Source organism: Chinchilla lanigera, unplaced genomic scaffold, assembly GCF_000276665.1.
Source record: "Chinchilla lanigera isolate Chin_1 unplaced genomic scaffold, ChiLan1.0 scaffold00107, whole genome shotgun sequence".
In the NCBI taxonomy this organism is placed as follows: Eukaryota; Metazoa; Chordata; class Mammalia; order Rodentia; family Chinchillidae; genus Chinchilla; species Chinchilla lanigera.
This window is the reverse complement of record NW_004955508.1, coordinates 5,422,141-5,439,690: the sequence shown is the minus strand read 5'-3', so window position 1 is coordinate 5,439,690 and position 17,550 is coordinate 5,422,141. Positions and strand designations below refer to the sequence as shown.

Sequence of the window (17,550 nt, the reverse complement as noted above, 5' to 3'; positions counted from 1 at the left end):
AGCCACAGGAGATGGGAGCAAATGCTCGCAGCTGAAGCCCCTCTGGTTGAGGAAGAATGACTGAAGTGTGAAGTGGAACCCACATTGCTTTATCACAGGGGTAATATCAGCGTGGCACATAGTAGGCCCTCAGGAGTGGTGGCTCCTGATTAGCTATGCAGTGATTCTAGCCTGACAATGACAATTACTGAAGAGTTTTACATCGTTCCCTTCAGTGGTGTAAATTCCACAGTCAGTTAAGTGGTAGATCTAGGGGTTAAAGATGTTAAAAATGCAGTGAAGTATGAGATATCGAAGTAATAACAATCTTGTGGAATTACAGATATAACAATTTAGTGTACACTTCAGTTGAATAATGTTGTTCAGTGGGTAAGACATTTTGTGTGGAAAAATAAATTTGGTCCTTGCCGTTGAATGAGAACATTAAACAACCCCAGACTTTCCCCCTTCTGTATTCCAAATGATTTCTCCTGAACGGCTCCCAATCTTTTGCACAAAACTAACCTAATTTTTCCAGTCCCAGGGAGTCAAGGCTAGGGCTCTGATAGGTCTTCATCCCAATAGCAGATGTGGTACCTCGATTGCAACCTGGAGATGTTGAGATTCAGATTTGTAGAGCCTTTTCTAGAGACGTATGAGGTGCTAGTCATTATTGGGTCAGCTGTGACTCGGACTCCCGCTTTATCATCCTCTCAACAATCCTGTGGCATTGTATGGCTTCCCTTTTACAAAGGAGAGTGGAGATATGGGAAGGTTGAAAGACTTGGCTAAGATATCCTCTTGGCATATAGTGTTAAAACTTTAAATTAAGCTCAGCACCCCTTGTAAACCTTAGAGTCTGTCATAACGTTAGCTTTGACCACCTGACTTTATGCAGATCACTTACATAGAGAAAATATAAAACCTCACTTTGGTAAAACAGTATGGTACCCCAGCTCACAGTTCTGCTTAGACTATTCCTGGCCACATGCCTATGCTCAGCAGTAGATGAGCTTATGATTCATTCCAGGCTGCTGAAATTTATTACGTGACTTTGATCGCACTCACACTCTAAACAAGAGTATTTGTGGATGGGAAGAAAAGAAAAAAGGAATGGTGGAGAGAGAGGAGAGTAAGGAGGAAGAGGAGAAGAGGAAAAGGAAAAGAAGGAGAAAGGAGGGCAGGGGGAAGGAGAAGGGAAGGAAGGAGGGAAGAAATGAGAGAAGGAAAGCAATGTTCTGCTCTCACTGAAAGCACCTATCAAGCAGCTAAAGATTAATGATTCAATCATCTTTTCCTCAAATAATTTTAATGCAATTAAAACAGCATAAATATGCCTCATCTTCTGTGATTTTTGCACTTGTGAGTCACATCCATGGGGTTTATATTTAAAACTCTCTAATTGGTACCTCCAGCAAGCAGTATCCATTGCTTTTAATTGGGAGGCACACCCTCTTTCTATTTGGTTGGTATAGGAATACACACTCATTGGAATCAAGGCACTACTAATTGCTTAAGGTATTGGAGGCTCCCAGAAGGCAGAGGTATGCTCATCTTGCTTGCCAGTGACTTACCATGTGTTGGGTGTGGTACTGGGAACAATAGCCATCCTCATGTCTGGGATGCTGCCTGTCCCTCCAGGAGGTACACGGTTCCATGGGGGAGAGGCACAGGGAGATAGCGAGTGCTGATGTAGAAAGCCTGTGGGATGACAGCAGACAGACAGGGTGGAATGGAGGTAGGGAAGGACAACTGAGGAGGAGGGGTGTAAGGGGAACAGGCAGAGTCAAAGGCGATAGATGTGAAGAAAGGGATAGGAAGCTATGCATGAAGGCAAAAGCATGGGTGATGGAAGAATCTCAAGCCCTGGGGTGTCCTCACTTCACCTCCTAGGAAAGCAGCTGAAACAACCTACACTTGGAAGTGCAGATAGAGATTTTCCTAGGCATAGATCCTATCCTACCCACGCTGTGAAGCAAGGAATAAAGACTTTAAAAAATGATTATTGTTACTGGAGTTGGGAATCGTTCCATTGCAAGAACACATTTCACTCACACTACTACAAGTTTAAAAGCTAGTGGTTGGGGAAAATCTACTGAGGGCTTCCCTTGGCAACCTCCCAAGCCCCGGAGCAGGCTAATGAAGCCATGAAGGGTGACAGGGTCCGGAGCTGGAATGCAGAAGTGGGGGAAAGCAGAAGTGGCACAGCTATTCTCTCTGCATGTCCGCTTTCAAGTCCAGCATCTTCCGCAGATAGGTTTTCTCTGGTTTTGTTGCTTTTTGGCTCCTCCTAATAAACACCGAGTTACCATTGCATGAACACTCACCACCACATCTTATGAACAAATATTTTAAGGGCCCAAGTGTCAGTTGCTGAACAAAGTATAATTTCTGGGTCTCATAAATGCAAGTTTCAAGATACAATTGGCTGTTCCAGTCCATGCCACCTGTCAGTTCCCCCGTAGGTCCAAATTTCCAGCCTGGCTAAGCAACTGTACCAGGGGATAGGTCAGAAGGGAAAGTTGGCCATGTCAGACAGAAGGCCCACTTGATTACTGGAATAAATATTTACTACAGTGTGGTTAATTGCCTTAAGCATTTTGGAATCAGGAAAGCATATTTTTATTCATAGATGACTTGTACCCAGGGGGTGGCATTAGAGTTCTGAAGATTCAGAAGCTAGGAGTGACCAGAAAGGTGAACTTTGGGATGAAAGCAGGAAGATTCAAAGGGTAAATTTTCAGCCATACAGCTTTGCTGCTTGCATTAAGCAGTAACACACTTTTTATCAGAGGTGGAAGCGAAGAGAAGAGCACCGAGGAGCTCTCCTGAGAGATGCTCCTGTGTTCCAGTTAAAGGCGCATTGGGTGGCAAGACCTAATTTCTCTGTAAATGGAGCAGAAATATCACACTGGTGTTTCCTCTGCATGAGTGAAAGACATTTTCCAGTGGCTGAAACATCATAGAGAAGAAACAAGACAGAGGCCAGAAGTGGTCCTAAAGGGGCACAAGATAACAGAGCTCAGCCTCCAGAGGGGACATGGAGCAAACAGGGACACTGCCTTAACAGTTATTTACAATAACTGGTTAAAGGTCAGTTCTTCTGGAGTGAAGCAGGTCCGTGTAAGTGGAGCACAGTGTGAGCTGATTGGGCTATGTGTTAGAACAAAAAACAATGGCCAAGCCAAAAGCATCCACGTGTTCTTTCTAGACAGGAAATGCGTGCCAGCATCCCATGAAGCCAGAGTTCAGAAGTAGCCCCTGGGTGGTTTCTGAGCATGTGGCTAGGCCTTGGATGATGTGGATGCTGTCTGTCAATCCAGCCTGGTGCCAATCTTGCCTCCTGAAACATAGTTCTCCAGCCAAATCTCACCACTCACATTTTCTGCACAACAAACTGAGTGCTTTGCTCAACCACATTTTTCTGCGGGGAGCCCTCTGCATGCTTTATTCTGATTCAATTCTTATTGCTCACAACTTAGAATATATTTTCTCTATGAAGCAATCCTGGGTTACTATGAGTCAGTATTTCTGCTGTCTTTTTCCACGGAAATCTCCTCTGCTTACCTAACTCTCAACCATAATGGATATTGTGGGTCTCCCTCTAGTATAACAACTCTTTTAAGAATGAACAATGGCTCTTGCTGCATACTTATTAAGGCGAAATGTATACAAGCAATTCACTTTTTAAAGCCTGCAGTCAGGTTAGTTTTGACAAATGCAGGCAAAAAGAAGTGTAACTACTCTCAAAGTCAAGCTACAGAATAGTTTCTTTATGCTGGGAAGTTCATGTGTGCCCCTTGGCAATCAAATGTCAGCCTGGACACTGATGATCTATTCCAGTACTTTTTGATTTTCTAGAATGCAATGTGAATAGCTTCAAATGGCATCAGTCTTGTGTTTGACTGTTTTCACTTTTGTTCACTAGTAAATGCTTTGCACATTCATCCATTTCATTATGCAGATCAGCACTTAATCCTTTTTATTGCTGAGTAGATGTACATTATCCAGATATACTATAATTTGTTCATGCATCCACTAGTTGATGGCCATTTTATATTTATTTATGTATGTATGTATGTATGTATTTTGGGTTTTTTGAGACAAAGTCTTGCTGCATAGTTCAGACGGTCCCTGAACTAGCTGTATAGCCCAGGCTGGCCTCGAACTTGTGGCAATCCTCCTGCCTCAGTCTCCTGAAAGCTGTGACTACAGGCATGTGCCACCATGTCTGGCTGATGGCCATTTTAGTTTCCAGTATATTTTATTCTGCATAAAGGTGTTAGGAGGGGCTGGGGATTTAGCTCAGCGGCAAAAAGCACCTGCCTGGCAAGCGCAAGGTCATGAGTTCGGTTCCCGGTACCGGAGAAAAACCAAAAAACAAGGTGTTAGGTTGTTATGGAACCCAGTACCAAAGCATCAGCCTAGAGCTGGTTTGGGGCTTAATTTATATAGGTTTTGTAAGTGGGAGATACAAAAGCTTAAAATCCTGGTGACTTTTAATTGGGTAGCAACAGTTATTCTTCATTGCTGAGTAGAAAGTCCTTAAAACAAGTTAGCAAATTGGATATGTTTGGGGGCTAGAAAGTTCAGGGTGTGCAGCTGAGTGTGGTCAAACTGAGCTGGGTCAGCTAATCTCTGGGGTAGTCAGTCAAGACTGCATGAGTCGAACAGAGGAGCTATGTGGCAGGCTGCATTATCTTATTTTGTCCTCATATGGTGTCAGACTACTAGTTTTTAAATTTTTAAAATCTATTTTTAAATTTTTAAAATTTCCATCACAGTGTTAATTGCATTCATATAAATCTTTTATGTAGTTATGTTTTAATTTCTTTGAGGTGAGTCCTAGGAATGGAACTGTTGAATCATTTTTAAAAAGCCTATAATGACATGTAGTTTACACTTTTATTAGTAGTACATGAGAGTTCTACTTGTCTCATCAGAACTCTGTAGTATCAATCTTATTTTATTTATCTGCTCTTCTTTTTGAAATGAGTTTCCTAAGTTTCCCAGTTTTGACTGGAATCGGCAATCCTCTAACCTCAACCTCTGGAGTACCTGGGTTTATGAACACACAGCCCCATGCCTGGCTGTCCTTCCACTTTTCTGTTGGTCTACTTGTCTGTCTTTATGTCAGTACCGTGCTGTCTTGCTTAGGGTACCTTTGCAGTGTTTCTAGATCAGATACTGCAAGTCTTTCAACTTTGTTCTTATTTTCCAAAGTTAAACAAGGCTATGTCAGGCCTTTATTAGTTTTCATGTAAATGTTGCATTGCCTTATCCTTTTAAAAAGTCCTGCTGGCATTTTGATTTGGATTGCCTTGAATCTGTAAATCAATTTGGGGGAAAAATTTACACCTTAACTATATTGAGTCTACCAAGTGTAAGCACTGTTTATCTTTCCCTGAAGACTTCTTGGGTCTTTAAATTCTTTCAGAGTGTCTTGAAGTTTTCACTGTGCAGATCTTGCATGCTTTTCTGAAAGTCATTGCTATATATGTCATGGCTTTTAATGCTATGTAGCAGTGTTTTAATTTAAATTTCTAGTTGTTCATTGCTAGTAATAATCATACCATTGAATTTATATATTTACTGTCCATTCTGTAAACTTCCTGGATGCTGTTACAATTTCTGGCAGGATTTCTTGTCCTATAATGCTTTCAAAATTGATAATCAGATTCTCTGTGAATAAAGGACCATTTTACTTCTTCCTATCCAAGCCAACACTTTTTTCTTGCTTTGTTGTCTGAAGTAGATCCTCCAGAACACTCTGAGTAGAAGTGAAAGCGGACATCCTCAGAGTATTCTTGTTCTTAAGGGAAAAGAATTTACTTTTTTTACCTTTAAGTACGATGTTTTTATACGGGTTCTTTGTCTTATTGAATAAATTCCTTTACGTTACTCATTTCCTGACAGTTTTAATTAAAAATGAATACTGAATTTTGTCAAATGTTCCTTTTCAAGGGCCTTTAATCCTCATTTTAACTTAATGCTTAGAATGGCATCTTTTGTACATCTAAGTGCTACATAAATATCTGTTGAATGGAAGAGGTCAGGAGGCCACTCCTCAGGCACCCAGAAGCATGGAGTGGGATAGGATAGCGTAAGAGTGTTTGAATGATACTCTGCACAGAGGGTTCTAGATTTGTCTGCATTAAGTCTTGCGGTTGTTACAGGAGTCATGAGAAATAATTATCCCCATTTTACATATGCAAAATAAATATCAGACAGAATGATTGAAAAGCTAAAATATGGTTTCGCTATGGAGAGGTCCCGTGTTTTATCACTCAACAAAAGAAAAAGGCCATCATTAAATTTAGAAAAACAAAGAGGTATACAAAAGAGGCTGCTTCCAAATATGATACTGGCCTAGATGGGGTGGGACAGACATTTGCTGGAGTGAAAGACTAAAGAATCCAATGGCTCTGGATGCAAGGAATCTGTGTGTGGAAGAACCATTGAACTACTGAGAAGAAAACATGATTCTTGTACAAGACTTGACTCATCCATGGATAATTTCCCCATAGTGAAAGTGATATACTTTTAAGTTATCAGTTTGCAGTCCTGAGGATTTGGTCAATAAAGAAAGCACAGAGCTGATTTTGTTACACATCAAAATAGCAATGTTTCTCAGCCTTGACAATGCAAAAGTCCAGATAGGTCTGAGGGAATGGAGAAGAGAAGGAAGAAAATGTTAAGGATGTTAATATTTTTATTTTCCAAAGCAGGGACATTGAATCCTTTCTGAACCTCAAGTCCTCACCTGCAAAATGAGATTTAAAGTCCTACCTAATGGGGTTATTGTGAGGATTACCTGCATCTGTGTATATAACATACCTTATATGTAATAGCTGCTCTGCTGATGAGTGGCGAGAAAAAAGAGAGGCAGGACTGTGGGTGTAAGGAAATCAACCCTCCTCCACTGGTCAGAGGCTGTCCGTAGACAACCTGTTCAGCAGATGCTGTCACTGCCCACAAGCAAGTGGTGAGTCTAAGTAATGAAAGGGCAAAGGCTGTGGGTCCAGCACAGGACATCTGAGTGGCAGGGCAGACACGTGAGTGATGTCATTATCTTCATTTACAATCGAGGGACATGAAGCTCTGAGAGACTGCCTCACGCACTTAGGACCAGCCAGAACCAGCTAAGCAAAAGCTAAAAGCAGGAATGGTGACTGTAGAGTCTATCGCCTGCGACTTAGAAGCACTATGAATCTGAACCTCTGGGTGAGCCAGCGTGTGCTCTTTGCACATTTTTAATGAATAGGCCCCTAGGTTTAATTAAGGGGGGAAATGAATTGTTTCTCCCAAGAGTGGCAAATTATTTACATTGCCTTTGTGTTGATGGCTAACAGAAGAGCAAAGGAGTGTGAGGAAAGCCCAGAGTGGCTGTAATTCTTCCAGGGTCCATAATGAAGCATCGGTCTCAATGCCAAATTGCAAGAATGGCTGAGGCTTGTGCTCCATGCACACCTTCAGTGGGCAGAGCTGCTGTCCACCCTGGGCCTGACCCAACCAGCAGAAATGGCTTTCAGGGGCCCAGACATGTCCCTGCCTTATCAGACTGCCACTCAGTCAGTGGATGACTGGCAAGGAGTTAGTCAGAAGGAGTCGGAAGGGGGCTTGAGTTGAGGCAACCAGTAATCCTGGGATAAGCTCTTAACTGGCCTTTGAAAGGGTAGGGGGATGGGACAGGACAATAGCTTCTGCAACAGAGCTGCTGCCAAGTCTCTAAGCTCCTGCTTTGCCATTGCCCTTGAAAAATTGGTAATGTGATGTATACAGCGATATATGGATAGATAGATAGATCAGAATGTATATATGTATTATATATTATGTGTGTATTTTTGTAAACGGATATCATGGAATATGAAGGGTTTTTGTTTTTCTACTCACTACTAATTAACCATGCAGTGGTTTGGAGAAGTCACATCTATCCCATGGAAGTAGTTTGTTCATCATCTCTATAACGATCACACCTACCCCACAGGTTGCTGATGGAGATTACATGTGGACCCACACCTTTGAAACTATGATGCACAGGGTGGGGGTTGGCATTGGGACAACTTGGATTATTTTTAAGGCCCCTTCATACACTTTATTTTATTTGTAAAGCATCTACTTTGCACTTAGGTTTCTACAAGGGTGTGGGGGGATTAAAAAGAGAGAGACCAAGAAGCTCACAGTTGAGTAATCAGATTAGTATTTTAGAAAGGTCACTCTTGATATTAGTGCGGAGTATGGGCTAGAAGGGGCTAGGGCTTCAAACTGGGAGACCAGTTAGAAGGCCACCGCAGCAATCCAGAGAAGGTTTATTTGCATTAGAACAAAACCTGATGAAATAGACCAAGGAGATGGAATGGAAAGAGAATGGAGGTGAACAGATAAGATGCCCATAAAGGAAAATTACACCGAGTCCTGACACCAGTCTTAGTTCAATTTTCTGCCCATGACAAGTGCCTGATAACTACAAGCATAGTATACTCATTCACTAGGGTGGCCATTGAGAGCACCACATCTTGAGTGTCTTAGAAAAACAAAACTACACGGTTTTACACTTTTAGAGGGCTAAAGTCTAAAACCAGGGTGTTGTGTGGGGCTTTACTCCCTTTGAATGTGCTGGGGGAGATCTACTCTGAGTCCTGCCCTGACTCCTGGGAGTTTCTTGGCTTGTGGCAACACCACTTCAGTCTTCTCATAGTGCTCTACCAAATGGGCTAACAAAGCTGAACGTGGTGGTGCATGCCTATAATTCCAGCACTCAGGAGGCTGAGACAAGAGGATTGCTGAGAGTTCGAGGCCATGCTGGGTTACATAGTGAGTCCAGGCCAGCCTGAACTGCATAGTGAGACCCTGTCTCAAAAAAAATAATAATAATAATAAATGGGTTAACTTTCTCTAGGGTTGTTGGGTGAGAAAGCCTGTGACTGGGAAAATGTTCAAAAGTAATAATCCTATGAGAGGTTAGTTATTTACATGTTGCTCTTTTGTTTCCATTGTTTTCTAGTCAACAAACACAAGCCATGGATTGAGACTTCATATCATGGAGTCATAACTGAGAATAATGACACAGTCATTTTGGACCCACCTCTGGTAGCGCTGGATAAAGATGCACCGGTTCCTTTTGCAGGTGAGATGAAGTCTTCATGTGGCTGAGCTTGGCTGGCTTTGGAGACTCACAAAACCCAGGCTTGGGTGTTGTAGCTACTGTCACCACTTGTACGTATTTTAGACCAGCCTATGAATTTAATGCTGTGTGCTGTTTCTTATTTTGGGTGTGGATTCTGTATCTGCCTGTGGCATTTTTACATCAGAATACCTCCAACAGAGGACCTCTGTTTTCTTCTTTAACTGAGAGGTGGTAAACAGTTGGAGTGGCCCTTGGTGTTGGGAACTTGGATTAGTAAAGTCACTGGGGGCATTTCCCCCCTAGACAGATGATCCATAGACCCATAGATAAAATGTGTGTCCACTGCCCCCACTTGCCTACATATCATATATAGGTGGGTACTTGTAACTTGATGGATTAGCAAAAAATGGGGCAGGAAATAATCAAGAAATGTTTGCTAAAAAGGTCATGCCCTTGGTCTTACATGTGGCTAGAGATTTTGGACAGGAAGGCAGAATGCAGAACAAGTTTGCCCTCTGCAGCGGTGACTAAAGATCTTTCTCACCGTTATCAGGACAACCACTGCTTTCTTCTCTGACCTCCTCCAAGGGCCGTGGTCCCGAAGGGGTGTGTGCAGGATCCTGCTATGTCATGTGTTTCCACAGACTTGGCAAAGACAAGGGGCTAGGTGAGAGCAGGAGTAGGAGGGATTGGACAGAGAATCTGAGGATGCCTGCATCATGAGTAATACTGTTAACATTTTATAACCGTCAGGAGAAAGACAGGAGAGTTAATGAAGGTTTGCAAGACTTCTGGAAGATTGCTTTATGATAGATGGGTGCCAAGCAGAGGTTTACACCATGATGAAGTCTATTTCTTCTGACAGCTTGTCCATTACATTATGAGCTTCTTGGGCAGGAAAAAATTGGTTCTTTTACACTTTTAAGAGATAAGCTCCATGAAGCCCCTTTTCATTATGGAGCATTATACAGTAAGGAGTAAGAGGGTGAGTTAAATCCAGTGTTATTTGAAGACAAACATGTAAGCATCCTTGCAGAGCATGGGGGGATACTCTCAGCTCTCAGAAGGCTTTCTCTATATTTTATGTAGAATGATAACCACCAAGGGCACCTAACTGTGACTTCTATGGTGTTTAGAGGTGGCACATTTCCATACATCTTCTGGATATCCTCAAAGGTTCTGTACAACCAAATGCCGCTTGGAACTAAAAATCACATGCCGTCTTTTCCACAAAAATGAGTTATCTTCCTCACACCTTCTTTGCCAGCCTGTGAATACTCCCGCTCATCCCTTCATGGACATAACAAATAGGTGTTGGGATTAATCAACAATTCTGAGCAACTTCTGAAAATGAGATATTTAAGCAAATGTTAGCAAAAATTTGAGGTCATGGAAATATTTAGTTTGATATGTACCGTGTGCTTCAAGACATAGATATGACATTTAGGCACTAAGAGATTTTTGCTCAGTGAAAATTCAGCAATTTTCAGGGTTCTGGTTCAGGAAAATTCAGGACTCTGGTTCATCTTAATGAACCAGATATGAAATACAGAGCAAAGCCATAACCTCCCTCATAGACCAAGCATGTGCTCATGGCCCTTTGCCATAGCCTGTGTGCAGAGGCCTTGGCATTAAGTAGGGCCTCATATACAACTTTACTTCAAATCTGTAAACTCTCTTTCAAACATAATACGGCAAACTAATGATAAACTAAAGAGAAGTAAATAGATGTTATTAAGTCATTTCTGTGCAGTGAAACTTATACTTTAAAAGACGAGGTAGGCATCTGACTGTTCATTATGTCTACGCTTCACGTAGCCCCATTCTCAGCCAATAGTGAGTGCGGAGACTAAAGTTTACAGTACAGTTACAAGCTCTCTAATATGTAAACCAGAATAGGAAAACAGCAAAAACATTTCAAGCATATCCGACATTTGAAAGTTTGAATTTATGAAACATTGCTTAATGGTCTCAGTTTTGGTGCTGAAGAACAACTAAAGTTTCACCTGAAGATTTACCAAATGACTGCTTAAATCCTAGATCTACCAGTTGCCTTTGAACTTGGATTTGTATTCTGACCACTGGAAGCGCTCATGGTCATTCAGGCACATCTTGAGTATGGTGTGCTTACGGCTTTGCTCTGAGTAGTTATTACCAACTAAAGACAGTTTCTATCCTCCACCTGGTCTTTGCAGCTGCCTTTAAAAAAATCGAGCTTAATGCATCAAAATATAATCTTCCAAGCTCTTAAGAGTAAAAAATAAAGGTGCTTTTTAGGATGGTCAAAGCTATTTTTCTCAGTGCTATTTATGATCAGCTCTAAGACAGGAAACAGGCACTAGCCATCCATCCATGCTGCAGGCACTTATTTTAAAACATTTATCTTAAAAAGAAAATACTGGAGATTTATTTCAGATCCCTATCGTTCTCATAAAATTGAAAAATTCATATCTGCCAGCTCCATCACTCCTTGAAGTCTACTGAAGCTTTTAGTCCCCCCTTATCAACTGTTCATGTATTATGGGTCAGTCTCCCCACCCCTTTCCTTGGGGTCTTTATTTAGCCCACGAGATGAACTATAAGCTCCATGGAAGATAGTTCCCTCTATATTACTTTCTCTAGGTCTTGTTTCTCTTATCTCCCCCACCCCAATCTTTAAAACTTTTTTAAGTAAAATTTTTTTACACATAAGCTCTGCTAAATATCATTTAGACTCATACGCAATCCCAAATAATTCTCCTGGAATAAAAATCTCAATAGTATTGTGTACACAAATGCATAATTCAAGGAGATAGCATAGCTTTTATGATATATCTTCTGGTTATTATAATAATAAAACATTCACTGCAGAAAATGTGGAAAAAAAATAGCTCAGCACCCCAAAAGCATGCAGCATGTTTTCCTACCATCAGGGAGGGCATCTTTGAACACGTCAGTGTATTTCTTTTCAGTCATTTTTCTACTACTCTTTAAAAAACTGATCACACCTCATATTTAATATTAAATTTTCAATGCATGTTTTATTGATTTAATTATCATTCAATTAAATAACAGACCAATTTAATGCATATTAATATTTTTAAAAATATTTATGAAATATTTATATTAATATTTTCCCACCAAATAATGAAAATATACTATTTTATTTAATGTTGTTCTATAGCTGATTAAATGACTATGTGAGTATATACTTAATGAGTATTCTACAGTCTATGTTCTCTGACTGGTGGGCAATTTGCCTATTTTCAAACTTTTTTATTTGAACCAATGTCTACATTTTAGATTCTGTTGTTTGGATGGATTGTCAGAATTGGAATTAATTGGAGAAGAATTTTTAAATTTTCTGAATCACGCTACACTGCTTTCCAGCAAAGGTGCCTGAGCCTGTAATCTTATTCATACAATGAGTCCGTGTTTTCTGTTCCACTGTGGCTCTTTCCTCTGATATGGTTTAATGTCAATGTAGTAAAATAGCTGATGGCAGTAACCTCCCTATTATCATGTATAAGACAATATAAGCTTTTCAATATTGTTTTGATAAAATTTAAACAATGTCTGTGCTGTGTATTGCAATGATTCAAACGTGTCGAAGTTTAATAAATTAGAGTTTCCTTCTCCTGACTTGCCTCTGTGCTAGTTTCCTAGAAGAGATACCTGGCTGAAACTCAGGGTGAGCAACTGACCTGACATCCGGAGCAGGCCTGCATGTGGACAGGGGTGGGCCCAGGGCTTCTCTCTGCCTCCTCTGAGTTCCCCGTTCCTGTGACACCGCATTTGGATCTCTCTCCCACTTGATCAGGAAAACCTCGCTTACACTTCAGTCAAGTCCATTAGATTGGACTCAATTTTCAGCTCAAAGTATGAGCACTGTAGAATTGACCTTCTTAAAGAATCAGAAACAGAAAAATCCTTGAGTGATAGTAGAAACCTTGTCTAAAATTCTGGCCAAAAAAAAAAAATGGTAATAAAAGCAAGCTGGGCACAATGTGAACCTATTAATTTCTGCATGTGCCCCACTGGGGCCTGTTAGGAAACCATGGAGACTTTTAAATTTGAAGGGAATTACTTTGCCTTTCAGAGATAATAGAACGGCTCATTTGTCTACATTGGGCCAGTCTGGACTTGTCTTTTGTGAGGACAGGGATGCAGAGAATGATCAGGCATAATTGGCTGGCTTCTCAGGCTGGGTAAGTCTCTGAAGGCTACTCAGAAAATTGCCTGGGACATGATTTGGCACCATGTGATTAGCTGGTTACCGTGCTGGCTGCAGCAGGGACTGTTCTCCCCTCTATGTTCATTTGCCTGTCTACCTGCCTGCTGCCGGCCTCCTGTCTAGGCCTGCTGGGGGCCTTGTTTATGGCTCAGGCCCTGTGGCCGACTGATCACAAAGACCTTTCCAGGCGTCCACATATCCATAGTTTTGTTTTGTTTTGCTTTGCTTTGCTTTGTTTTGTTCTGAGGCATGTCCATCTATATAACCCAGGCAGACCTTGAACTCATGATTGTCCTGTTTCAGCCTGCCAAAGGTTGGATGTATGGGTATCTGCCACCACATGTGGCTCTAGTCATGGTGTCTTATGGTAAGAGGAGAAGGCAGAAGTTGTCAACAGGCATGACTTTTTTTAAATTTAATTTTATTACATTTTTGTCAAATAACATTGTATGTTTTTATCACTTACATGATGTTTTGTAGTATGTATATGGAGAAACTGTTGAATGTTGAAACCTAACTGATTAGCACATGCATTACCTTACATAATTATTTTTCTGCACTAGGACATGAAATTCACCCCATAGAATATGCTAAATCATTGTTAACTGTCGCCTTGCTAATAGGTTTCTTGAAATTTATTCCTTGTATCTTACTGCAATTATATATCCTCTGACATCTCTACGTTCCTCACTCCTTAACTCCCCACCTCCAGTACCCACCATTAGATTCTCTACTTCTATGAGATAAACTTTTTTAGAATTCACAAATGAGTGTCGTGTACTATTTATCTGTGCTGGCTTATTTCTCTTATCAGACTTATATCACTTACATTCTGCCACTTACTAGTTTTATAATTTCAGATAAGTCACTGAATTCCTTTAACGGAGAAGTTCAAGAGGGGGTTAATTTTGGTACTGACTCCTGGAATTGATATTTGAATTAAATAAGATATTCAGGCAAAATGCCCAGTGTTCCCTCCAGCGGCCCAAAGGTGCCCTATAAACCATAATTTTGATAGTCACAGCAATAGTAATAATGAGAATCATCAGACTAATTGTAATTCTTACTACCAATAAACCACAAATATTTGCTTCCCTTTAGGTTGATTCTAGTGATGTAGTTATAAACTGTGATGATGGTGATGGTGCTAAAGAAAGGAGAAAAGTAAGTTTGGAGTTTTTCTAAAGTTTGTTAGATATACTGACCCATTTATACCATTAAACCAAACTTCCTCTATTATTTGGCTAGGTGGTAGTATAGGAATAATCAGTTAAGTAATGCAGGAGAATGTAGCTTGAAAATTGTGTAGTACAACTCTATAAATAAGTGTAAGTTTAGTTGGCAATACATTTCCTGTGTCCTACCTATGATTTATCCCTGTACTGTAATCTATTATTTACTAGATGTACATTTAGAATATCATAGACCAATACCCTTTTATTATACACAGTCACACTCACACACACACACACACACACACACACACACACATACACACAGGCACACTGTATGTGTACCACCCACTGCACACATTAAAATTGCATGTATCCTCATCAATTTGTGCAACAGGGAGGTCAGCTCTCATGATTTTGTTTTACAAATGGGAACATTGAGAATTAGGGAACTCTTATCAACTCCTCCAGGTCATCCAGGTGATACTGATTAGCCCTGTCATTCAGTTCCACACTTTGAGACTTCAGGTCATGCCTTCTCCTCTGCCATTTGTCCAGTGTGGAACACATAGCTCATTAGCATTGGAAGAGATGCACAGTGTCCCATTATAGCATTAAAGAATGCCAATCTTTTGCCAAGTCCTTTTTCTTTAAGTTTTCTTTCCATCTGATTGTGTCAGGAAGAAAGGCGCAGATTGGGATGCTCAAGACATCTTTAGCACCTCTCTCACACTTACTAATCTCCCTTTTTGATAGAACAAGAGCAAACTTTATTGCAGAACTTTCAGTAGGAAACAGCATCCAGCTAGAATTTTAATAACATTCTATTTTATTTTACTTTATGTAGGTTACTTTTTTGAAGCAAGTATTGCTGGGTATTCATTTCAAGAATTTTCTTTCTAAGTAAATTCCTTTGGGTTTTTAAAACTCTAATTTAAAGAAAAATCTAAGTAAATAAGTATATAAGTAGTTTATGAAGTCAGCAAAAACCATAAGAGAAATCTGTGAATGAGCACCAAATGGCACATGGTGAAATAGCCACATGGAGAGGACTCCTCGCCCCTCACCTACAGGGCCACCTCCAGGGGACCCAGCTGTCTGGGGTCTACCCTGCCTGGGGACCCCACGGAGCTAGAATCTATGGTAAGTTAGGAAAGCATGAACTTCTATTTGTTCATACAAAGACAAATGAAAACTATTAAAAAGAAAAAGAATAGAGAGGTGTGGTGTTGCACACCTGTAATCCCAGCACTTGGGAGGCTGAGGCAGGAGGGTCATTGCGAGTTCAAGGCCAGCCTGAGCTATAATTTGAGCTCAAGACCAGGCTGAACTGCATAGTGAGAGCCTGTCTCAAAAAAAAAAAAAAAAAAAAAGAATAAACAAAATTTACCTATTCTTAAAATGTTGATGGGCTTTTTAACTTATATATATGAATATTTGTAATTAATTTGGGCCATAGTAGATATGGTTCTGAATCTTTTTCTTTTCACCATTCTCAGACATTTCCTAAACTAGTTAAACTTACTAGAAATATTACTTAAGTGCTAATACAGTTACACACCACAATTTATTTAACTGTTCCCCTACTTTTGATATTTAGGTTGTTTGCAATTATTTCCCATTAGAAAAATAATAATTTTCCCGTGGTCAATTTTGTTTGGAATGTCTTTCTTTTTTTTTTTTTTTTTTTTTTTTGGTTTTTCTCCGGTACCGGGAACCGAACTCACGACCTTGCGCTTGCCAAGCAGGCGCTTTTGCCGCTGAGCTAAATCCCCAGCCCCCGGAATGTCTTTCTTAAACAAGCATAGGAGTCAGAGTTTTATTTCTGTGTTTTAAAACAAAAATAAAACACATGTGTTTTTCCTTCGGTGAAAGTCTGAGATTGTGTCCTCAGATACTCATACTGGTACAAGCTGTGACTACCCAATTTCATGCGGCTGGAGAGGATCAGGTTAGATGGGAAAGTAAGAGGGGAGAATAATCCCCAATCCTCCCCATAGAGAGGAGACTATGTCCCTGTAGGGGGTGCCCAGTCCCAAGTCCTCAGACTCAAGGCCTTCCTCCCTTTGACAAGGACTACCCCTTCACTACAGTGGCCTCGATCAATGGCTTTCAGTGGTGGGCAAAGAGTGATTTAAAAATTCACTTACGACATGCAGAAGTTGCTCTAAAGCTGAAAATAATTATGGAGTGAGGGCAACAGCCAGAAAACAAGCTGGAAGCCTGGTCAAGCTTATGTTTATGACCTCTAGAGAGGATGCTAACGAGGGGTCCTCTGTAGCCCTCAGCAGCAGCAAGATCTTTACAATGCCTGCACTTATGGACCCGAATCTGTGGCCGCTGGAGTCCTGCCAGGCCAACTGGGAGAAGACACATCCATCACTCCGGAATTGCACTGATTTAGGCTCTGTTCCTTTGTTTTCTTTTTCCTGCCAGCTTGGCAGCTTCTGGCCTTGACAGTGATTGATAGGGGCTTGAAGAGTGTATTTGGGAATCGCTCTTGGTCATCTCCACCAGGGGCACTGCATTCACTCCAACTTCTCCCTTCCACGCTTTTTGTTCCTCGCTTGTATCTACCAGTGAGTGATGGTCAAGGATCAGGAGGCAGATCTGAGCTCTGCTGGGGCTTGAGCTCAGGAACCTAGGACAGGAATCCTTTGCCTTGCCGAGAAGGAAATAAAACGTTACCAATTTCCTTAAACAGACTTCACTACTCTAATACCAATTTTTAAAAAGCACCATGTCTCCTGGCATAGTAATGGTGGGTGGTCCTTTTTCTGAGGAAGAGATGCTAGCTGAATGAAGATTAAGGGAATTAACTGAGTGTGGTAGCACACACCTGTAATCCCAGCACTCAGGAGGCTGAGGCAGAGGATCACTGCAAGTACAAGGCCAGCCTGTGCTACAAAGAGAGTTCAAGGCCAGCCTGAACTGCACAGCGAGACCCTATCTCAAAAAGACAAAAAAGAGGGTTGGGGATTTAGCTCAGCGGCAAAAGCGCCTGCCTGGCAAGCGCAAAGTCGTGAGTTCGATTCCCGGTACCGGAGAAAAACCAAAAA

The 17,550-nt window shown here is 41.0% G+C and overlaps 1 protein-coding gene across 1 annotated transcript in view; it reads left to right on the top strand.

The window, feature by feature from the left end:
* Positions 1-17,550, top strand: part of Clstn2 (calsyntenin 2) — a 586,750-nt gene that overhangs the window by 216,931 nt on the left and 352,269 nt on the right. Inside the window, exon 2 of the mRNA XM_005407778.2 lies at positions 8,984-9,106. Coding sequence (XP_005407835.1) covers positions 8,984-9,106 — 123 coding nt within the window. The remainder of the gene's footprint in view (positions 1-8,983; positions 9,107-17,550) is intronic.